The sequence below is a fragment of the Taeniopygia guttata genome, chromosome 6, assembly GCF_048771995.1.
Source record: "Taeniopygia guttata chromosome 6, bTaeGut7.mat, whole genome shotgun sequence".
Classification (NCBI taxonomy): Eukaryota; Metazoa; Chordata; class Aves; order Passeriformes; family Estrildidae; genus Taeniopygia; species Taeniopygia guttata.
This window is the reverse complement of record NC_133031.1, coordinates 34,642,224-34,667,044: the sequence shown is the minus strand read 5'-3', so window position 1 is coordinate 34,667,044 and position 24,821 is coordinate 34,642,224. Positions and strand designations below refer to the sequence as shown.

Sequence of the window (24,821 nt, the reverse complement as noted above, 5' to 3'; positions counted from 1 at the left end):
CAGAAGAGCTGTTTTTACAAAATAAATACAGCTTTGCCCTTGTTTTTTTTTTTTTTCCTATTGGTATAAATGAGAACATGATAAATTGGCTTAATTAACTTTCTATGAAAAATAATCCCTTTAAACCTAGAATTTATTTCTGAACAAGCAAAAGATAATGAATGGCTCAGATGCTCAAAATAGAGGGGGATAAACAAGCAAACCAAAAGTGGTTTGTTTTCTTCATAATTTCTTACTGCAAATTCGTTGTCTGGGTTTTTCTCTCCTCTTCGAACAGGACGCGAATACTCAAAGCGCTGGACTTCATTCACCCTGTAGAAACTGAAAAGGCAAAAAAATCATGGAATCACAGAATGGACTGGGCTGGAAGTGACCTAAAATATGCAGTTCCAAGCCCCAAATGCACAATGAAAATCAAATGCTGTCTGTTTAGAAATTGATACTAAATTCTAATATTAGAGGAAGTTCATCAACAGATATGGGATGATGATTTTCCAGTGGGTTGGAATGTGTGCCAATATTAAAAATCAGCATTAAATCCCCTCACAATGTTCATCCCTCTTGGCTGTGCACAGATTCCTAATGCAACAATAATGTGTTATAAAGGGGACTGAGAAAACAACAAAACTCAACCCAAACTCACCTCACAATTTGCTCTGACACCGGCCTGTGAAATTTTGAGGGTAAATCCAATTTGGGCTTTACAGTGAAGCATTGAATATCTGAATTTCGAGGGTTAAGAAGTGAAAAGGGCATTTCAGTCACACAGAGCAAACAGCTCAATAGGAACACAGACAGAAAAGGACAAAACCCAGTGCATTACACCTGTAAGGCCAGAAGAGCAATAGGTTGGCCATAAATGCATAAATCCTTGACCTGAGCTGCTGGATGCACTGGTTGTACTGGGTGTACAGCCCAAGGATACACTGGCCAGAGGAGGTTTTGATGTCATCTCCAGGGGGTGATGTTGTCTTCATCTTCTCAGCGTTGGGGAACTGCGTCAGCAGCCGCGCCTCGAAGTCCTCGCGGCGCTCGTACTCCTTACCCCGGTAAATGAACACTTTGTTCTGCAAACAGATGATGCCTCAGGTTTAGCTTTTCTATTTTTCACATTCTGTGCTGCTTTAGTGTGTGGGTCTGGGATTTATATTTGGGGATGCTGAGCTCTGTGCACAGAGCAGAGACAAAACAATTCCTGCTCCAGCTGGGCACCAAGGACAAATGATCCAAATCTCAGCCCAGGAGCACAAACAGCGTGGGCTGGAGAGAGAAAAACAAGCAGGGTGGGACTGCCTGGGCTGAAGCTGGAATGGGACAATGAACTCCAAGGTGCCAATGGAGCAGAACTGATCCCAGGGAGAGCCCCCGGGAGCGCTCGTGCATTTTGGGGCCATTTTGGTTCATTTGGGTGCAGCCCTGGCTGGGCTCTGGTGCTGCCCAAGGTGGATCCATGAGGAGATCCTTTAATAAATCCCTGCTTTATTCTGTAACTCTGTCCAGGCTCTGCTCTAGGGCAGCCTTCTCAAGGCATCCAGAGGCACCCACAGCTGGCACCAGTAACCCCAGATCTAAAACCAGTGCTCCCAGTACAACACTGGGGCCTCAGAAGGGGTGACACCAACGCTGTTAGAACTTCTCAGTACACCGGGAATTTCACACTCCTCACGCTGTGTCATAATCAATACTTTATCAATATCTTTTTTCTCATCTCCAGTTCCATCCTGGGATCATTAAGCCTACGTTCACCTTTAGGTATTCTTTTAAGCCACACTAAAATTACCTCAAAACATGGTTTCAAGGACCTGTAACATTGGTGAGAAATTATTACCAAATCCAAGATGTCTCCTCTACCTTCCACAGCTAATGATGGAATGGATGTCAATAAATAATTGGGCTTTTTATAGATAAACATTTATTCAAAGGCACTCAGGTGAGCAAATAAGAGCAGCAGAGAAACCAATGTCGATTTAAGGAGGAATATCCAAAATTACTGACTCTTATAAGAAGACTCACATTAATGGATTAGATTTCCACCATTATAAACTTTAAACTTTTTGTAACTTTAAAATTAAGTTTATTGTATTTGTAAGCATTTGTTTCTTCTTTGCCAATAAAGAAAATGAAGAGATATTTTATACAGTCCATTTATATACTGAGTTCATTAAATTCTAAAGGAAAATGTAAAAGACAACTTGCATATTTTTAACTGATCAAACATATTAAAGCAAGTTTGGATAAAATTTGCATCTGAATATACTTAACCTCATTACTCATCTCAAAATGAATACTTGGCGAAAAAATTATACAGCTTTTCAAAAAAAAAGGGTGTTTTGACTGGCGGTAGGAACCTGGAGTTGTTCACATTTGCCCAGTTGGGTTTAATTCTGCAATGCTGCCTTTTGAAAAGCTCAGTAGGGGAAAGAAAGGTAATAATAGATGGCTCTGTATAACTGCAATTTATGTATATACATTTTTAATTCACAGGAATGCTGGAGTAGAGGGAAAAGTGAGAATTTTCTCCATCAGCAGGGCACTCAACTGCCTGGTTTTCAGAGGGCAAACTGGGAAGGAATTTGTCCCCATGAGGGTGGTGAGGCCCTGGTTCAGGATGCCCAGAGAAGTTAACAAAACAATAATGTGTTATTTCTGCGTCACCAACTGCCAAATGCCAGAGAATCAGAATAGAGATGCAATTCACACATGTTACAGCCCCACTTTTCTTTTCTTTAGCCACTAATTCAACCCATAAAAGTCCTAATAGTGAAAAAAAACCCGTAAAACGTCACTGAAGCTATGATTCTGGCATCAACCAAGTGCCACATGTCTTAAATTGGCACATGACACAGACAAATCAATGATAAAAATTGCTATTAAAGGTGTCACACACACCTTTGATAGTCAACTTCATTTTAGTGACAATGCTGGAAAGGACACTCACCTGAAAACATGGTCACATACAAAAGGCTTCTCTACCATGCTCATATATATATTATATATATAAAAATATAAATTAACCTGCCAGGCAAAAATGTCACAATTTCAGATGGTTATGACCCCGAGTAATAGACTGGGTCATTTATCTTCATTTCTAGTAATACCCTGACGAAATAGAAAGTACTGAATATGTTTGAAGACAAAGTTTTTCTACTAAAATTCCTATTCCATCTTAGAAACCAGAAAGGAAAAAACAGTTGTTTGTTTTGTACACCTAAAAAACACCTGTCAGTGTCAGGCAGGTTTCTCCAAGCCAGGGGAAATTCCCAGAGCAAGAAAAGTCTCTGGAAACAGGTGATACTTACCCTTATGAATGTTGGGAATCCCTGGCCATAGTATCCAACAGCAAAATAATCTGGTTTTGGTCGTATCACCTTCACAATGTTTTCATAAAACTGGGCTTGTTTTCTCTGCAAAATAAACAGGAGGGATTTGAATGACCTGAGCTTTTAGGAGATTCTTTATATTCAAGATCTTGTATGCATCTATACATTAAAGATGCTTCATTCCTCTGTTTTCCTCACCTCTATATCAGATTCATGGCAATATCTGGAAATACCAGACTCTGTAGCCATGATTTTTCTACTCATCATGGTGAATCTGACTGCTCCCTAAGGAATGTATCAATTTTGATGAATTTCACCTTATCATGGTGAACCTCACAGCTCCATATCCACTATCTCAATTTTGATGAACTTCATCATTGTGAACCTCACTGCTCCATATCCAATATCTCAATTCTGATGAACTCCAATATCTCAATTGAACCTTACTGTTCCAAATCCAGTATCTCAATTTTGATGGACCTCATCTGGGTGAACCTCACTGATTCATATCCAATATTTCACTGGCAGTGAAGGTCAGGAATTTTCAAGGCAATCTGAAATTCCAGTTGTGACACTTCTGACGCCAAAACACCGGGAGGATGAAGCTGCACACAGCTTATCCTAATGGTGCTGACATGTCAGTTCTGGGCTCTTACATCTCATTACATTTTTCTACTAGTTCTCTTCCATATTTACAACCATGAATTTGCATATGGAAAGCAGGCAGTTGAGAACTGCAGGAAAATATAAATGTTGGAATAAACACACGCATGTCAGACGCCATCCGCTTTCGACGCCGCGTTCTGCTTTATCTCTAATGATGAAATAATAGCAAATGAGCAGCTTGGAAGATCTGTTCATTGACTTATTTTTAGTCTATTATTTCTGCAAAGAGAATGACTTTTGATCTGGGGGGAGGTTTAGTGCTGCTCCCACATGACAGATAACAGTACCAAGACTACAAAGACCCAGATCTGCTGAGCATTTCTCAGCTCGTCTGGAGCAAAACTATTTAGTCATTTGTGAATTGTCTTAGAGGCTAATATTTAATATTGCTTGAAGAAAAGAGACAAGAGGGAGAATAGAAAGAACAAAAAACTTCTAAATTTTTTTGTAGGAGAAAAAAACAGAGCTGCTCAGCAGCAGCAATGAGAAAAGTTGATGGGGTATGTGAGACCTGACTTACACGGGAGAGTGAATTTTGATCTCTGTCTTGTGAGGGAAATGCACGCCAGGACTAATTGTGTGACATCTCATCTCTTGGCTGATGAGCAGATAAACTCAATTGTCTGATGTGAGGATTGGAAATTCTGCATCTCCCTTCTTAGAAGAGGGAGAAACACCATGGAAATATCCAAGGCCAGGTTGGACAGGGCTTGGAGCAACCTGGGACAGTGGAAGGTGTCCCTGCCCATGGCAAATGGTGGAACTGGATGAGCTTTAAGGTCCTCCCAACCCAAATCATTCAATCACTCTGATCACTGGCTACAATGAATAAAGTGCAAATTCCAACTTCTCCTTCAAAATGGATCCAGTAGGATAATTAAAGAGTGGCAGCCTCTGTGACAAATCTGTTCACATTCCCATGTGTGAGCAAAAAGGAGATGGAAAATTAAAACTGAGGGACTTGGAGAGTAGCCACCCCCTGGTGAATAATCACATCTGACAACCATTTCTAGTTGAAGAACAATCCTACCCAATTCCTTTTATACTGAAATGAAGAATATGCTGTGCCCACCCCACCAGGAGCAGTGAGCTGGGGCTGTGTGGAGCTGAGCTCAACACTGCAGGAATGCCCAGCTCAGACACACTGGGATAAAGAAAACAAATAAATAATTCAAAGAAACTGAGGAAAATGTACTCTGAGTACGAAAGCAAAAGGGATCAGAAACTTCAGAGTCGAGAATTTTCAGAAACAAACTGGAATCACATCCCAACTCCTGTGGAAATGGTTGGGACCTGAGGAGGGACATTGACAGCTGCCATTTATCTCTTTGGAAGAGAACAGGAGGAAAAAAATGGTGCAGGAATAATGAATGGGTAACGTCAGGGCAAAAATAACTGACTGGAGACATGAATGCTTGGGGATTATTCATACCTAAAAAAAGAAATGTGAATAGAGAAAGACACTTGAGAGAGAATGGGGATTTTTTTTTCCATGTCCCCATTTATATTTAAATTCAAAATTTCCCTTCATACCCCAAATAAATCAGCTTAGCATTACTGAAATGTTTCTCTTTCAGCTAAAAAAAATTAAATTCAATGTTTTTCAGACAATCCAGTGGTAGCCAGTTAATTGACACTGGTCCAACAAAACCATGATGGGTATTTATTTCTGATTTTTACTCTCATTGCTATAGTATTTTTAATATAATTTTAAAAGCCTAGAAATTCAACTCTGAAATAAATTATTGCAGTGTCTATGTCATTAAAAAAACCTACCAGCAGTTCACTGAGTTGTTCATAATCAAACATTTCATTTTCATACTGTTCTGCAAGTTCTTTACCCAAGGCAATGGCCTCTTCCCACATCTGTTGGAAAAAAAAATCAGAAAACAACAAAAAAAAGCTGAATTACATACCTTGGTTAAACACCAACATTACAATAAAATAAATCTGAATAAAGCAACCAAATGAATTGTGTCACATGCCTGAAAGCACTGAGCATCTGACGTGCCAAAGAGCTGTGCTGGGGTTGTAAATGTCTCAATTAATGGAATCATGGACATGTTGAAGCTGGAAAAGCCCTCCAAGCTCACGGAGTTCAACCATTCCCAGCACTGCCAAGGCCACGGCTGCCACATGTCCCCAAGTGCCACAGCCACATTTAAAATCTCTCCAGGGATGGGGACTCCAAACCTCGCTGGGCAGCTGTGCCAGGCCTGGACAAACCTTTCCATGAAGGAATTTTCCCAAATATCCACCCTGTCCCAGCCTGAGGCCGTTCCCTCTGCTCCTGTCCCTGTCCCTGGAGCAGAGCCCGACCCCCCGGCTGTCCCCTCCTGGCAGGAGCTCTGCAGAGCCACAAGGTCCCCCTGATCCCCCTTTTCTCCAGGCTGAGCCCCCTCAGCTCCCTCAGGAGTTCCCCAGCCCCTTCCCAAATCCCTCAGGAGTTCCCCAGCCCCTTCCCAGCTCCCTCAGGAGTTCCCCAGCCCCTTCCCAAATCCCTCAGGAGTTCCCCAGCCCCTTCCCAGCTCCCTCAGGAGTTCTCCAGCCCCTTCCCAGCTCCCTCAGGAGTTCTCCAGCCCCTTCCCAGCTCCCTCAGCCCCTCCTGGGGGCTCTGATCCCTTCCCTGGACACACTCCAGCCCCTTATTGATTTTTTTATCATTGAGAGGCCCAAAACTTGACACAGGACTGGAGATGGCTCAGCAGAGCCAGTACAGAGGGACAATCCCTGCCCTGGCTCTGCTCCACACCATTTTTAACACAACCCAGGGGCCATCGGCCTTCTTGGCTTGGTGGCACTCGAGGTGATCTGCTCCATGACCTTCCCTGGCATGGGATGCAAATTTACTGGATCCCAATCACGTCAAATGATCTTGACTTGAGAGCTTCATGATCTTGAGATCAGAGCTTCATGATCAAATGATCTTGATCAAGAGCTTCAGAAGTGAAATCATTCCTGCCAGCCCATCCAGTAATGTGTAAACAGCCCATCCACTAAGACACCCAGGACCTAAGGCTTTGGAGCAAAGCTGGTGATTGATTATATTTCATAATCACCTCTCTCTCCCCCTCTAATATCTGTAATCTGTATTAGACAGGACAGGCAATTTGCAGATATTGCTTTGAACAAATACTCATTATATATCCATTGGTTCTTCTTCTTCTTGTTCCTCAACCATGAAATTCAGCAGCCGTCTCAAGTGACCCAAAGAAATTTAACAATATCCTTCAGCTCCTCAGAAGGCAACAGTCTTAATGAGGAGCAGCAAGAATGGTTTTAAATGTGCATTTTTCATTCGTTTTTTCCACTCCAAAGACAAAGAACCACTCAAACCCAAAAATATGTTTAAATTAGCACACCAGGCTATCTAAGATCAAACTTGATGATCTACCTCTGCTGCTGAAATTTGTTTGGCATTGCTGACCTCACTTTATTATAAAAATGAGTTTCAGAATAAGTTAGAAATGCAGATGTTATCAGTCTTTATCTTAAATTTAAATCCTCTGGCCACACCACCTCATTCTCCTCTCAGCATCAGGCCACACATTTCTCGCCATCGTGGAATCCTGAGGGGATGCAGCAGCCAAGAGCAGGTGGATGGAGGAGGGATGAGGCAAAGGCTGAACACACAATTCTCCCTTTTCCCCCAAAAACATCCACCTTTGGGAACAGGGAGTTTGGGATGAAGCACCACAACTTCCAAAGATGGTGGGAAGTGGGGAGAGAAGAGGAATAGTGACCTGGAGAAACCTCCACAACACCTGATCCCTACATCCATCCCATAAAAATCCCTCAATCCCATCCTCTTCAAAGCACTGTGCAAATAAGAGATATTTTACACCCCAAAACCCAAAAGTTCCCCAAACCACACAAATGAAATTCCACACTCAAAGCCCCAAAATCAGTGCCAGGTGAATTCTATTTGTCTACTGATCTGCAAGTTGAAATTGCATTTCTTAGTTTATCAGGAAAACTTGGAAAAAAATAAGACTTTTAGGAAAATTCCTGGTTCTAGAGGCTGATTTGAAAAATAAGAATAAAACATTAAGGATGAATCCCCAGCCAATGTCACAAAAAGCAAGATGGGCCCCATTGGTTCATTGGGCATCTCTGCTCCTCTCTGGAAAAAAGGAGCCAATTTTCAAGGGGAGGGGTGGACTGCAAGGTTGTTCCTGGTAAACTGAGTGGGAATGGCTGGAAAGCAGCAGCCTGGAGAGGCAGGGAGCTGCTGATGGTGCAGGAGATGAGGAAATGCAGAGCAAAAAACCATGGGAGATGACAGTGAGAAAGGAGAGAGATTTCTGCCCTAAAGTAAAGACAAAACAAGAGCTGAAAACTGCACTGTGGGGCTGAGCAAGGGGAAAGGAGCTTCTGAGCCCTGCAAAAACCAGCTGGGATGATGTCTGGACAAAGTGGTGACCTAATTCAAGATAAAAAAGCCATGAATGCTCACAAGGAGCAGAATCTGGATCTTCATTAACCTTTCCTTGCAGCTCCTCGTGATATTCGACCCCTCCTCTTGATTTTACTTATTTCTCCAACAAGGTTCAGAATGTTATTTATCTAGGGAAGAGGACTGGAATGAGCATGAGTTGCCTCATGTTTGTAAAGTGCCTTGAAGGTGAAAAACGCATCAGAAGGACTAATTACAATCACGGTAATGAGGGATCACGTCTGCAGGAAATTACAAGGCAGCCTGAACGCTCTGCAACGCAATTTTTGCAAATGGAAGGATCTGAATGTTTTTATCCATATTATGGATCTAATCTAGCATGATGATACAGAGCATGTTTTTATTTTTAAACAAAAATTAACATGAATTCAAGAGTAAAGGCACAGTTGCAGAAAAAGGAGGACGTTTTCACACACCAAGCTGAGTTAATTTTGACTCAGAAGGGCAATATAGCACCAATTTATAGGAACTGAACTAATATTCAGGTGTTTGTTAAGTCAGCAAGTGAAAGCTTTCAAAATCACTTAACCTTCTCTCATTTTGAGTGCCATTTGCTTCTGAACTTCAGTCATCCATAACTTGTGCATATTTTAATTTCAAAGACAACGGTGTGACCATCACTTCCCTCGTCCTGGTTCCCTGTTTGTGTCTTCCAGATTTAACCAGTGCCTCTCCAAAATGAGACTGGAAATAAACTGAAGCCTAAATAATTTTTGATTTGCATCAACACTGTAAACAAACTCCCCTGTTTCTCCCCACTGAAACCTGCATGAGCGCAGATGTGTTCCCAAACCATGTCTGGGAATGCAGAAGGTTTAGATGGGATATTGGGAAGAAAAACTTCCCTGTGAGGGTGCCTAGAGCAGCTCTGGCTTCCCCTGGATCCCTGGCAGTGTCCCAGGCCAGGCTGGAGGAACCTGGGGGAGCTGACATCCTTGCTTGTGGCAGGGTGGGACCAGGTGACCTTTAAAGGTCCTTCCCAACCCAAACCAGTCAGTGATTCTGAAAGCAGACACACTCAGCCTACACATCGCTCCTATAGGTACCACAGCACTGCCACTGATTAAATAACAACTTTAGCAGAATTAAATCTCCTTTGATTTTTTTTTCACCTTCCCGCCCTTGTCTGTGAACACCATAAACACAGCGGAGCAGAGGTGGCTTCCACTGCACCTCCTCTAGCCTGAACAAAATCTTTAGATGTTACTGAATATTAATAACGGATTCTGTAAATGTTCCAGAGCCTGAAAAATGAATCCTTAAATTAAATGTGATCCAGATTTAGTTCAAGTGCAACAGACAATAATCACATAATCCTTGTGTTCTTCCTAGCAAGGAAAAGGAGATGAACAGGAGAAAACCAGACCATGGAATCACACCAGAATGATTTGGGTTAAAGATCATCTCCTTCCACCCCTGCCATGGCAGGGACACCTCCCACTGTCCCAGGTGCTCCAGCCCCAATGTCCAACCTGGCCTTGGGCACTGCCAGGGATCCAGGGGCAGCCACAGCTGCTCTGGGCACCTGTGCCAGGGTCTGAAACCCTCCCAGGGCACAATTCCTGACCAATATCCAACCTAAATCTACCAACTTTCACCTTTGAGCCATTCCCTGTGTCCTGTCCCTCCATCCCTTGTCCCCAGCCCCTCTCCAGCTCTCCTGGAGCCCCTTCAGGCCCTGGCAGAGCTCTGAGCTCTCCTTGGAGCTTCTCCTCTCCAGGTTAAACAATCCCAGCTCTCTCAGCAGAGCAGCTTCAATTAGAACATTTGTTTCTGACTTAAATTACTTTTTAAAATTATTTTAAAGTTTCTCTAAAAGTCAGTTTACAAGTTATCCTGCTGACATTGTGTCACATTATCTTTGATGGAACACTTTCAGGAGTGTACTGAAAATCTATCATTCTGCAAATACACAATAAAAAGGGAGAAAGGGGAAAAGATTCTTTCCATTTTTGCCAGTCTAACTTTGTCTAACTAACCCCTCTCCAGCCAAGACCTCTGTCTAAGAGACAAAGCACCCAGTTTTTGTTTCTACTGCCTCTTAAAAACCTCTCTGTGCTCCAACATCTCTGTTTGGAATCCCCAACTGTCCATTTGCTCCTTCAGAGGAACAAGGAGAACTTGGATTATTAAACTCAATTTCTTGAGTGAAGAGAGCCCTGAACTCCAGAGGCCCAGGAGTCCACAGAATCAGTGAGGTTGGAAAAGACTTCTGAGATCATCAACCATCACCTTGTTAAACAATAAATCTTTTCCTCAGGTGTCAAATCCACACATTTTTTGAACAATTCCAGGGATGAGGACTGCACCACTGCTCTGGGCAGCCTGTTCCTCTGCTTGTCAACCCTTTTTATGAAGAAACTTTTCCTAATATCCAACCTAAACTTCCCTTGGTGCAACCTGAGGCTATTTCCTGAGCTACCTGGCTTTTCCCTTGTTCAACACCTCCAACATCACAGAAAACCAACCTAAAACTGGAGATTTTCCCACATTTTTTCAAGGCAAATGTGTCCCTCACACCCCCTGCACAAGCCTGTGAAAAATTCAGCTGTTTGCTCCAGAGCCAATTTATTCAGGTGAGGACAGCAGGGCTGTGGCCCAGGATCCTGATGAATGAAATCTGTATTCTTGAAGGTCAGTAACTCCCAATCTGCTGCCTCGCAGATTTCCTGCCTTGGAAGCTTTCCCAGCTTTGCCCAGGACATGGCAAGTCTTCTGGAGAAATGAGTTGTACAGGGAGCTCCTACACAGGATTTGTACCAGGTACAACTCATTAATGGGAGAAACAATTTATCTGGAGAGGGTACCAGGGAGAGAGGCTGCTGACACTGGAGGGAAAATGCTTCTTTCATACTCAGGGGGTAAGAAAAATGCGCAGAGTTTAAATTCAGTTGTGTAGACATGAGCTGCAAATTGTTATGGGCAAGATTTTGCAGATGCAGGAGGTGTTTTTTAGGGAAAACCCAGTGATTTAATTTATTTTTTAAGCTGGATTGCTTGTTGGCCAGAAAGAACTACAGCATCCAATTTAGTGTTTGAGGTTAATAGCAGCAAAAGAGGATCTCAGGGTATTTCTGAGCTCCTGCAGAGTTAATGGTCAGGAGCAGTGAAATAGTCTGGGATAAGAATATTATGGTGCCACGTTCTGATGTGTGAGGGACTTTCTAAGCTGGTTAAATTTCAGGTAGTGTTAATTAACCAGCATGAATGCCTAATATTTTAAATAAAATGCTAAAACTCAGCATTTCTCTATCATTAGCACTGCATTCAAGATACAGCCAGGTTGGAAACTCTTTAAATAAATAAATATATTCATTTGGAACATGGTCAGACTCTGCATCCTCCCTCTCCCAAGACTCTCTGTCCTTCCCAGCTCTCAGGACAGCTCCAGGGCTGAGCTGGCCACGAGCCTCACGCAGATTTTTGGCAGACAGGTGAATTTCACCACTCACTTGTTAAGAGGGAAGAAAAAGCCATCTGATGTCATCCCATGAGCCAGAAAAAAAGGCCTTTTAAGCCAAAGCATGGCATTTGCTGTGTAATTTCAGATATTTTTTGTTCTGTGGCTGCTGTAAAAGCTTTTTTTTTTTTTTTTTTTTTTTTTTTTTGAGGAGGAGGGGAGAAAGGAGGGGCAGAAATAAATGAGCAGTGTGTATTTGTTTAGATATTTGTCCTCAGGACAAACACTTTCAATTTATGGAGGAGCAGAGGAAAACCTGTCCTGATTTATGGGCAGCAGCACAGCATCACCAGCAATCCCGAGCTGTTCCCACATTTCAGCATTGCCGCTGCTTCCCTTCCTTCCACAAACAAACCTGGTCTAAAACAACACCTTATCTTTGCCAAGGAGCATTCCTTGGATTCAGGAGCTCATCAGCATTGATTTCTTTCCATCAGTTCCTTCCCACAGGAAAAATGTCACCCCTTCCCCCATCCCTTTAGTCCCATCACTATTTCCCTTCTCTCCTTGGGATACTCTAACCCAAGGATTTCCAGTCAAGTCCCTGCATTAAGGGCTTTGTTGGGAATCACAAAGCTTCAGGAAAACACAGAGGGAGCAAACACTTGAGAGCAGCTCAAAGGATGGGTCAGACTGCTGGGATAAGCCTGAGGATCAGGATTTTAAGGGCAAAAGTCAAGAGAGATGGAGAGGAGGCTGGAAAGTGCAGTGCAGCAAAGAATGATCTAGGAGAAAACAGGATCCCTCTACCAGGGAAATAACTTTCCTTTTGGAAAGAAGGAGTTTAGAAAAGAAATGAAGAGCATAACTAATCAGAAATCAAATCCATAAAGTAAAAGAACTGCAAAATGCAAAAGTTGTTTCTGAAAAATGCTTATTCCCTAAAGGTGAAAGTTGTACTTCAGCTTTATAAAAAGTTGGTTTAAGGACCAAAAGTCAAATACAGGTAAAAAACCAGACATGGTAAGAATAATAAATTAAAAACAGAAATTAAAATGAGGAATCCTAAATGGATCTTGAACTCCAAGTAGCAGGGATACTCTGGTGAGGGCCAGCTTTTTGTTCTCAGCCCATGTGAGGTGCCATTCCTGCCTTCTGGGTGTCCACACTCCCTTTTCCTCACTCACAGACCTCTCAGGCACTGCTGGGCCAGAAGTGAAGTGTTCACTCCATTCCAGCACGTGTGTGGAGGATCAAATCTAAATTCACCTGCCTGTGAATGCCAATACTTAAGGGATAAGCCTCATGGTTGGCTTTCAATAGACAAAGAAATTGTAAATTCCCCTGGGAAATTACTCTGCCAAGAGAAAGGGATCCTGATTTTTGAGAGGCTGAACTACACCAGCCTTTAAAAATAAAAACCTAATGTTTTAAACCCAATTTTAGGAAATCCCTCTGCTCCATTTCTTCTGCACAATGTTGGTAACTCCCACACCTCCCTCTCTTCCCAAATCCACACCTTCCCATCAGGCAGGTTGGGGTGGCAGAGGCACAGGCTCAGTTTTTTGTTGAAAACAAAACTCCTGAGCTTGTGGAAGAGCCTGAGGTGTCTGCACAGCTGCCCAGGGCTGGTGGCCTTCTTCTGACACCTCTTGTTAACTTAATGGGAAGGGAAATCAAACAAGTGGGATGGTCTGGAGCAAACCCAGCTGGGTGATTATGGCACAAAAAAGAAAAAAAGCAGGAATTGGTTTGGGCATGGGTTCAGCATCCCAAAAATGCACAGCAAAAGCTGTTTCAGGTGTTTTACTGATCATGGAGAGCTAAAGCAGCTGCTGGGCTACATTTGCAAACTGCTCAAGGAATTCAAGCAGTTGATTTAACTGAATGTCAGAACATCCCAAATGAGAGGATTACTTTCAATCTACACTGGAAACCTCCACTTGGAGCTTCCTGACATTTGCAAAATCACACAAGATGAATATTCTCAGTACATATTGATTTTTTTATTTCCCTTTTCATGGAGTAATGTGAAAAATTATCACCAGCTTGAGTGACCAGAAAATGAGAGAAGGAATATCTGTAAGTAGGAAAGAGCAGGTTGGAAATAAATCATCTCCTCACACACACAAAAATCCCACAGGAGTCATGGCACTTGAGTTCTGCACAGAACTGGTGCTCAACAGAACAATTCCCAGTGGCTGGACACCAGAAAGAACCAACAGGAAGCCATAAAGACAAACGAAATAAAATCAACAAAATAAAATAAAACAAAATAAAACCAACAAAACAAAACCAGGCAACTCCTGGTTTTCCTTCCAGATGGGAATGTAAGATTAAAATAAGCTTTAAAATCAGCTGTGACCCTCATTCAAATGAGATTCTTCTCATTCACCCAGGAAAAGCTTTTTGGGCAGCAGGAATTGTCCCCTGGTCACCTCCACCAGCCCCAGCACCAAACAGCCACTCCAGAATTATATTTTTACAACTTTTGTCCCAGTCCAGAATTACAATTTTTATCCCAATCCAGAACTACAACTTTTAGCATCATTCATTAACGACTTTTAAGTACTGCATTAAGATAAGCTATAAAATTAGAATTTTTAAGCAACATTTTTAACAAAATTATAGAAATTATAGTTCCTATCAAATTTATTTAGGATTTTAATCTGATTCTGCTAAAAACTCACCTGGAAAGGATGGGCTGGCTGGATAATATTCAAATTCTACCAGAACACACCACTTCTGTTTACTCTTAAACCCCAAGTTTACACTTCTGAAATGTTCTGACAAAGAGATTCCTACTTCTATACTTGAATATTTCGTGCCTGAAATCCCCAAACACTGATCCATCCCTGTCTCCTACATTAACCCCCTTCCTCTCCAACACCAAGCTATGCCAAATGCAATTTCCTTCTGCTTTAAAAGATGCAATTGCAATGAAATATCCTCATCCCAGGATACTTATTATATCAACCAAAGACATCCAGGCCCTGAGGGAATTATTTTTGTGTACATGAGGAAAAACAAGGGGAGCTGAAGGATTCTGGTAGTTCTTGTAACTGCCAGAAAAAGTCCTCCAAATTACATGCATCACTTTTTTATTTACTCCATGGCATCATAAGCCCATATATTTACCTTTAAAAGATGAGTTATAAATGTACCATTGATTTCTTTTGACTTTTTTTTTTTTTGTAATATCATTATCTGTAAAGTGCTTCCTGAAGGTCACTGGATGCAAACTATGTTTACTATTAAATTTATAAGTTTGAGAGAAAAGCAATGAAATACATTTGCTCTTTTTTTCTTCCCTTTTTACCTTGCCCTTGTCAAAGTAATGGATAATTTCTTGATAGAGCTGATCTTTCAGCTGTCCTTGAGTAGCAGCTTGGTATCCATCCCGCTGGGTAAGATGTGCTGCACACGCTTCTTCTGACCACTAAATCACACAAAAAAAGGGGAAAAGTGAAAGCAAATACAAAGCTGTGAGTTCTGAAGTGAAATAAAAGAGAGGGGCTTTATTTAAGGCAGTGGCACTGCAGTTAATGCACCAACAAAGGGTTTTTTCACAGCTGTGCCCTTTGCTCCTTGGGCACAAGGAGCATTTATTTGGATGCTGTTACTGGAGGCTAATTACATCCATCAGCTGGAAGGGAGATTCTGGAGGAGGCTTCTTCTCCTCAGTGAGTTTGATGAGGGTGACCTTGGCCTGCTGATGGGTGCAGCCCGCTGGGGACACAATGAACACTCCACTTCATGTGAGAGAAACCCTGGAGCCCAGATCCATCAGCACAGAGGTGATGCCTCAGGTTCAGCTTTTCTATTTTTCAGATTCTGAGCTGCTTTAGTGGGTCTGGGATTTATATTTGGGGATGCTGAGCTCTGTGCACAGAGCAGAGACAAAACAATTCCTGCTCCAGCTGGGCACCAAGGACAAATGATCCAAATCTCAGCCCAGGAGCACAAACACCGTGGGCTGGAGAGAGAAAAACAAGCAGGGTGGGACTGCCTGGGCTGAAGCTGGAATGGGACAATGAACTCCAAGGTGCCAATGGAGCAGAACTGATCCCAGGGAGAGCCCCGGGAGAGCTCGTGCATTTTGGGGCCATTTTGGGTCATTTGGGTGCAGCCCTGGCTGGGCTCTGGTGCTGCCCAAGGTGGATCCATGAGGAGATCCTTTAATAAATCCCTGCTTTATTCTGTGACTCTGCCCAGCCTCTGCTCCAGGGCAGCCTGCACAAGGCATCAGTGGGAAGGGCTTCAGGCAGGGAAATGAGATGGCTTCAACTCACTGAGGATCTCTGGAGGCAGGGAACACATAATTAACTTTATCCAGCCTGCCTGCAATTAGCAGCTCTGCCTCTTCCAGCAAATGCCTGATGGGTCAAGGGAAAATGTCAATCAGAGGAATTATGGAGTGGTTTGGGTTGGAAGGGAGCTTGAAGCTCGTCCCATCCCATCCCACCCCACCCCTGCCATGCAGGGACACCTTCCACTCTCCCAGGCTGCTCCAATCCCCAGTCTGGCCTTGGACACTTCCAGGGATCATGGGGCAGCCACAGCTTCTCTGGGCAACTCCCAGATTCATTTCCAGAATTACTGCTACTTTACCTCCTATATATGATTAAATTTCACCCAATCACTTATTGTTTTGGCCACAGAGTTTGTGTTTGGGTCCTCTGACAGCTCTGTCCTGAACTCTCTTTCTGAGCAACACAAACCTGCTGGAGCCTGCAGTGTGATGGAATCTTTTTTCAGCATACTAAGAGCTGCTATCTTCTTAGTTAGTTTTGTACACCTCAATTTTGAGAAAAAAAGGTTTGAAAACACAATAAAAGTCTCTTTTCTTGAGTAAAGTTTCTTTTCTGGAGTGTATTTTGTCAGTTTTCAGTAATTTGGTCTCTCTCCCTCCCCAGACAGAGCCTTCTTGCAGGTTTAAAGGTGAAATTCTCACACACTCTCACTCTTGCCCTCAATGTGATCCCATTAAAATCAGCAGGATGAAATACCTGCCCGTGATGAGTGTCATTGAAAATCCTGTCCTGAGGCTTGACAGAAAAACTCAATTGCTCAGTTACACACCCCCAGTATTGCTGCTTCTCAGGCAACACTGAACTCCTCCCTCCACCTGGGCTGCAGGAGCAGGGACTGAGGCAGAGACTGATACACTTTTATAATAAAGTCATTCCAGCCTCTAATGAAATTATATTTACAAACAAACATCCACTCAGGGATGAAAACCTGTGACAAATCCTACACTGCCATCTACTATCGATTTGCATTAGAAGGAGAGAAAAATGGATCTTTCTTCCCATGGAGTTCTGCCACTGAATTCAAAGGAGCACACGAAGTAAGGCACTCACCTGCTCTCTGAACACACTGCCCAAGAACAGCCACAACTGCCCAAACCCTAATTTGAGGTCACAGGAAGTAAATTGTCTAGTCCAAGTCATGCCAGGTGAAGTCTGAGTGAGGTTTTATGGCATGGTTTATTCCATCATTTATTCAGGAACACAGCCCCATGGAAGGGAATGAATCCTTCCTCCTGTCTAAAAGGTTCATCCACGTGAAGTGGGCACAGTGCTTTGGCACTCCAGATGAATCTTGGAGATGTTTCCTTGTGTAATAACCCTCTAATGATTTTAAAATACAGTAAATACATTTCAGAGTGTCTAAATTGAAATTGCACATGTTACACTCTGCATCAAATTTAGTCTTTTTACGGCTTGGATGCAGTCTACTCAGCTCTGAAGTAGGAATAATTCTCAGTGCATCCATCAGAAGGACCTCATTTAACACCTTTCCCTTTTCAACTTTTCAAAATAGATATTTGATGCTCACACTTTGCTGGGGATTGCTGAAATTAAAGCCAGGATTGCCAAGAGCAGGTGGCTGCTGAGGATGAGCTCTATTTCCTGGTGAAGAGGGGCACCAGCAGGGTGCAATCACACAAACCCAGGTGCCTTTGGGTGGGAAGGGACCTCAAAGCCCATCTGGTTCCATCCTTTGTCATGGGAAGGGAAACTTCCCCTGGACCAAGAGGCTGCAATACACTTGCCATTGGAATGGCAAGGAAATCAAGGGGAAAATGAAATTCTCATTTATCTGTCCCTGACTCTGTGCTCCTGTGGGAAGGTCATGTCCTTGAGGGGAGTGGAAAGAGATCCAGAGCTCCCTGGGGAAGAAAGATTTCACTGCAGGTTGTGAAATGTGAGGAAGACAAACAGGACTAAATCAAACCCTTCCAAAGCCTCTCATTCTTATCACACTAAGATTTTTACTTTTCCCATTAACTGCTTTTTAAAATTAAAACACAAACCTAGGAATTCAGTGATGATTCAGCTGTATTAAATGTGATTTCACTACACAAGTGTCTGCTGGCAAGAGCAGCATCTTCCTAAAGTGATAACCAGGAGAGCAAAGTGGGTACCTGCTCCCACATTTGTGACAGCAGCACGTAAAAAAGCTGCAGGTTAGAGACAACACCTTCTCTCCAGAATGTTTTCAGGAGATTAATGCTGCTGAAATACAGCTTCACTCCATTTCTGGCTGGCAGTGCATGGTGTTAAACACTCAAATGCTTTATTTCAGGCACTTTCAGCAGGTAACATATTATTTGTGCATATTGCAGGCTACACCAAACATTCCTTGAAGAGGAGCAATATCATTGTGCCTCTTCAAATGTGCTATAAACTGGGTAACACTGCATTACAATTAAGTGCACCTTTTAAAGGCACGACCTTGGAAAGAAGGCCATTTGAATCTCTCTGCAATTTTCAGAAATCAGTTACAGACACCCAAGAGCACTCGAGCAGGGGCTCCAGCACTCCTTGCACAAAAGATCTGTGGAGAGCTCATTTACTAAAATATCTGGTTAGGGGCTTTCACATATTGTACAGTCTGGATATTTGCAATTTGGACTTGGTGGTGCTGACTTGACCACATTCCCTTCACTCCAGCTCAAGATCCACCTCTGCCATCCAGCGAAGAGCTGCTTTTCTCTGGGGATGAATTCCACGTGCCAAAGAGAACCCAGCACAGAGCTGTTCATCAAGTGCAGAGTTCTGAGTGACAAACACCCCCCTGGCTGGCTGCTGCTGGCATTTCCCAGACACAGGATGTGTTTTGGGGCTTACCTTGAGGAGCTTGGCGTGCAGGAGTAAGGTGTAGGCAGCCTCTGTGTAGTTGTCACACTCCTTGTGCAGGTCACACAGCTTGTACAGGTACCTGCCAGCAACAGAAACAATGGCTCTTAAAAAGAGTGGGTTTAAGATGTTATTCAAGCAGTTATTTTGAAGATTACAAGGGTTCAAAGTCTATCTTCAAACAAGTAAGTATTTGTGGGATTGGTTAAAGTTCCCATTTCAGTGTGCAGACAACTTTTAGGACCATTTGCATTTTCACTGTGCTGTTTTTAAGGGACACTCAGGGAATCAAGGGATTATTAAGGTTGGAAAAGTCCTCCAAGACTGAGTGCCATCTTTGACTGAACACCACAAGAATGACTTGTAGTGAGTAATAAATCCAATCCAGATTTTGTGCAAGACAGAGCACTTTTACAGTTCAGCTATGGGGACAGGAATAAGTTTCATTCTTTAACTTCAATATCATCACACCTCTGGCAGGGGATTCTCTTCATTTGTTTGATGATTTTTACACTGACAGTTAAAAAAATCCCCATAAAACTATTAAAAATTGTATTTTGAAAAAGCCAGTGAAAATCCTTTCAAGTTTGATATTCATTATAAGTTTGTTAAGACAAATTGAGAGAATTTGGCGGGGGGTTTGATAGTGAGAGACAATTTGTCTTTATAGAGATGCTGAACATGGCAGACCCAAATAATAAGAAATAACTTTGTGTATTTGTCCACAGTTATCAATCCTGCCATTTCCTATTCTTTTTGCAAACTTCTAAAAGACCAATTAAAACCATTTAAACAACAGGAAGAGAGTTGACAAGTGAAAAGATAACAAGCACCTGAGAATGAATCATGAGTCACATTTAGATACCTAAAATAGCAGTACAAACACAAACTTCATCATTTTAGCACAACAGTGCAAGCAATAGTCAGCCAAAGCACAAATGGGGGGCTGTGAACCCTGAGGTTTACAGAAAGCACAACATTTGCATGTTTACTTGGACTGAAAGGAGATTTTGAAAGCTTTAAGTTTAAAGTAAGTATCAGTCAGGTATCATTTAACAGTTGTTTTTATTCCAAGTCTCATACTTTATACCTCACTAGGAGGCAACATCATTTCTTTGCTCAGCTTATTTGTTTTCTTCACCAACAGGAGAATTCTGGCTCCTGAGTATTTCAGTGCTCATTGTAATGGAACTGAAGGACTTGGAGAAAGGGGACAGAGATAATCTGCTGACTTTCACTTCCAGCACTCTGTTCTCAGTGCAGATAAGCTTTTGAATTACTTCAGGTTCAGCCAAGGTGTGATTTTTCATCACTCCTCTCCTCCAGCCCCCAGGTGACTGCTTAATATGAACTTAATTTCCCCAATTACAGAGTCTGTGTCAGGCAGTTTGTCACCAGTCATGTTTACAAACCTTATGTACATCTCTTCCCTCTCGATCTCCTTGTAGAAATTCTGAAAAACAACATAATTTGGTTACAAAGTCTTTGATTTCACACTTTGGAATGTACACAGAACACGCTCCAAATTAAAAATTCATAATTGCGTAACATCAACCTCCAAACTGCAAAATGAAATTTGCCTCCAGTGATGGAACACAAGTTATTTAACTCAGAAAATCAAAGGCTGGGATGTTTCATGTTGCAATGTTTTAGGGTTTCTGTCTCCTTGCAAAGGTTAAGAATTTGCAAGAGCAATACCACTAGAAATTTGCTGCTGGCATTTGCAAGTCACACATCATTAACCATGTTCAGCTGAAAATTTTCTAATATACGAATTGGTGTTGTATGTATTGAAAACTCCAAACCTTAGTCCAGCAATACATCATCTGTTCTTGGATTCTAACAGTTTCCTTGGAAATACAAAGTTAGATTACTGTTATTTATCTGGTTTCATATGTCACACATTAGCATCACTCTCCTCTGAGTGCCTCCAGCCTTGAGATAAACTGGTTAACAGTGCAAATATTGTAAATGCAAAATATGATAACTTGAGGAGAGATTCAAGGCATTTCTGAATCTAATTTCAAGTTTGCCTCCAAAATTTAAAGTGTATCTAAGAAAACAAAAAACCAAGAAAGTCCTTCTTTACTGTATTAAATATATTTCAAAGGTAAACTAAAGAAGAGGGACTAAAAGAGCACAAACCCAATACTACAAGTAGGATAAATACAACAGAAAAGTGATCCCTTAGAAGAGAAATGGAATGCAAGACAGAATCCACATTTCAGAGAGGGATGATGGGTTATTCCAGGAGTATTTCAGTTAATATAACTGCTTATTAGTCTTGGGTTCAATTCAGAAACAAACTGCCAGGGCCACCACTGCCCTGTGTCCCCAGGTGCCACATCCACATGGATCTTACATCCCTCCAGGGATAGGGACTCAACCTGGGCAGCTGTGCCAGGCCGGGACAAACCTTTCCATGAAGGAATTTTCCCAAATATCCACCCTGAGGCCGTTCCCTCTGCTCCTGTCCCTGTTCCTGGAGCAGAGCCCGACCCCCCGGCTGTCCCCTCCTGGCAGGAGCTGTGCAGAGCCACAAGGTCCCCCTGATCCCCCTTTTCTTTGGGCTGAGCCCCTTCCCAGCTCCCTCAGCCCCTCCTGGGGCTCCAGAGCCTTTCCCAGCAGCACTGGCTTATGTGCAGATCAAACCCTCCCAGTTAAACTACCGTCAGTGCAGTAAATTTAATCCCAGGAAAAGCTCAGGATCAATAAAGTCCCAATTAGGAAGCCTTTGAGACCTCACATGGGAATTGTGCTGAGTTTCAGTGTGGGTTGGATTTTTGCAAAGGCATGAATTTCACTCCAGGTACCTGGAGAATGATGAAAAGGCTGAGTGGGCCCTGGAGGGAAAAGGGGAGTGTAAAATCAAGCTAAGGTTTGAAATTATGGCAACGGAAAGCGACGGAAAATTCCGCCCTGCGCCGCTTCCCGGGAATTCCAGCGGCTCCTGTGCTTGGTGTCTCACGGTGACAGAACCTGGCAGCAGCACATCACCCACAAAATCCATCATCTGCAAATGCCTGACAAATTCAGCTGCCCAAAACCAGCACCAGGAGAAGCTTTGGGAGACACCTGGAGAGAACAAACCCCCACGGGTTCCACGTCTCCCCCACGGGGGTGGCGAAATTCCGGGCAGGAGGTTCCGAGTGCCCTCATGAAGGGAAGGAGAAACAACTTCACCTTCCCCAGGGAATTTTCCCAGTTTGAACAGTGTGTGGTGACTGGGATGTGCTGTTCCCCATCCTGCTGGGAGACCTGGCAGGATTTTCCAGCAGGGTTCTGCTCGGGAGGACGCCGTGACCTTTCTGTGAGCAGCCCAACAGCACTTGCTGCATCACCAGCCTGTGACAACTCTCCAAGTCCCTCCTCTTTGCCCATTTCCCAAATATCCTGATGCTTTCTGATGTGCAAAGAGAGGAAAAACAAACTAAAAATAAAAGCCCAATTTCGGGTTTGATGCCTTAATCTCCTCTCCTGCTCCAGTGGGCACTGTTTTGTTCATGGCTGATGAGAAGGGGGCGGTGTAAAGGCTGCACTGCACGAGGCCAGGACTGCATTAGATGCAAAAAAAAAGCTAAAAACTACATTATATTAAAAAAAAAAAAAGCTGCGAACAATTTACTTTGCTCTTTCCTGAACAAAATCCATAAGCCAGATCACATAAATCACAAATATTGGCTGTGCCTCATGTATTTGAGCAAAATCAAAGCTTAGACTATGATATGGGGAGGAAAGCTTGGAATTCTCAGTGGCAAACAGTGGAAAAATTAAATTTAGTTCATGTTATTTTGGGGTCTCTGAAAGTTATCTTTCATGGGTGCTGATTTTTGAGTTGTAAAATCTCATTTTCTAAATCTTCACCAAAGACCATGATCTATGTGAGTACAACTGGAACAATTATTGCTTCCAACTCCAGCCCAAATGGACCAAGATTTTTGTACGGGGTGGACACTCCAAAATTTCAGGATCTAAGAGGAGGAAATTTCCCATCAGTGAGGAAAACAAACCAAGCTTTTCCTGCTGTGAATCAAATAATACCTTGAATTCCTCCAAATAATTTGAATAAAGGCACTGAGCAGAGAGCAGAATATAAAAAGGATTGCAAATCCATGGAAATTTTAGGAGTAAATGGCAGAGAACTCTAACATTCTGTATGTCAAGTGGTTTTCAGCACAGAGTTGTTTATAAATAAATTGTAAATGCCAATGAACATGCCCTGTAACATTTCTCCTTAATTCTTTCTGTAGAAACAATTAAAGAAGGGATAATCCATGTTTTCACAGATTTGCCTTCACCAAAATAGGAGAAAAATAGGAAAAAAACCCTAAAGCATTCCAAATTTCCCCAAGAATCCCAACAGACATTCTGTTTGACACAGCCCTTTGTTAAAGATGCAGGACTCTGAGGGTAATGGGAATTAGGGTGATTTTATGGTGATTTTGTAGTAGTTTTATGGTGATTTTTGGGTGATTTTATGATCATTTCGTGGGGATTTTTGGTGGTTTTGTGGTGGGTCTTTGGGTGACGTGGTGGTGATTTTGTGGTGCTTTTTGGTGGTTTTGTGGTAGTTTTGTGGTGGTTTTAGGGTGATTTGGTGGTGGTTATGTGATGATTTGTGGCGATTTTGTGGGGACTTCGTGGTGATTTTTGGTGATTTTGTGGTGATGTTTTGGGCAATTTTGTGGTGATTTTTTAGATGATTTTGTGGTGATTTTTTGGGCGATTTTGTGGTGATCTTGTGGTGATTGCGCAGCGGTTTTGTGGCGATTTTGTGGCGATTTGTGGTGGTTCTGTAGTGGTTTCATAGGGAATTCGTGGCAGTTTCGTGGCGATGCTGCAGTGATTTGGGATTTGGCTGCTCACCAGCACGTTGACGGTGCAGCTCATGCGGTTCTCCTTGTTCTCGTCGTGCATGATGGTCCTGTAGTCCAGCAGCCTCTCCATCAGCCTCACCACCAGCTTCACAAAGGTCTCCCCACTCTTGGCCAGGTATTTGTGCTTCCTGCAGTGCTCCAGGAGACTGAAAAACCAATTAAGTTCGCCTTGTTAATCACACGCAGAGAAAAACCTTGACTCAGGTGCAGTTTTAAATACTGCGCATCGTTAACAGATTTTAATTATTTCTGGGCTACAAAGTTCATTGTAGTCTAATTGCTCTCTCTCCTGACTTCCCCGTGACATAAATTTTGCTGCTGATCAACACTTACATTTTGTCAAATAACACTTTGTACTGCTCATCTCCACGGCCTCCTTCCACTTCATGATCCAGTTTGGTGATGATCTCGTTTTCGAACTGTAATTAAACAAAGCAAGCGTAAATAATCAGCTGGCAAATATTTCACTTTATGACTGTAGCCTCGATGCCTCACAGATTGCTTGGGTGCCTCGGTGAGACGTTCAGCCCCTGGTTTAAAGCTTGATTGACTTTTAGAGTTTGCAGTCTCTGGTTTTTCAGACTCTCCATGACCATCTCCTGCCCTACAAGGACTTCTTTGGTTAAAGGAATCATCGTTTGTGTGGTTAAATGAAGTGTAAATATTTGCATTATGGAAAACTAAAGAAGGAGATTAATGACAGGAATTGAGGGCAGGGAGAAAGGAGACAGAATGTCCTCAGCAGCAGAACTAAACACAAAAATGCTGGGAGCTGTGTGAGAGAGGAAAGGCAACACCTGAGGCTGGGTAACCCTGCTGGGTGCACCCCCAGCATCCCTGACACCCCTTTTCAGCACACAGGCACTGACTGCAGGAAACAACCTGATCAAGCTGTTAATAAACCCTCCAGAAGGGAAGGGAGTAGCTGCAAATAACTCCAGAATAATTTTATTTGGG

The 24,821-nt window shown here is 42.7% G+C and overlaps 1 protein-coding gene across 3 annotated transcripts in view; it reads right to left on the bottom strand.

Annotated features, from left to right (window-relative positions):
• The window catches only part of DOCK1 (dedicator of cytokinesis 1), a 262,398-nt gene that overhangs the window by 38,245 nt on the left and 199,332 nt on the right, over positions 1-24,821 (bottom strand). For all 3 annotated transcript variants that reach the window (XM_030276610.4, XM_030276611.4, XM_041717195.2), the window contains exons 34-43: positions 24,198-24,283; positions 23,854-24,010; positions 20,400-20,440; positions 18,979-19,069; positions 15,162-15,281; positions 5,763-5,852; positions 3,300-3,404; positions 926-1,067; positions 644-722; positions 237-321 (exon numbers count right to left, since the gene is read on the bottom strand). In XM_030276610.4, coding sequence (XP_030132470.2) covers positions 237-321; positions 644-722; positions 926-1,067; positions 3,300-3,404; positions 5,763-5,852; positions 15,162-15,281; positions 18,979-19,069; positions 20,400-20,440; positions 23,854-24,010; positions 24,198-24,283 — 996 coding nt within the window. The remainder of the gene's footprint in view (positions 1-236; positions 322-643; positions 723-925; positions 1,068-3,299; positions 3,405-5,762; positions 5,853-15,161; positions 15,282-18,978; positions 19,070-20,399; positions 20,441-23,853; positions 24,011-24,197; positions 24,284-24,821) is intronic.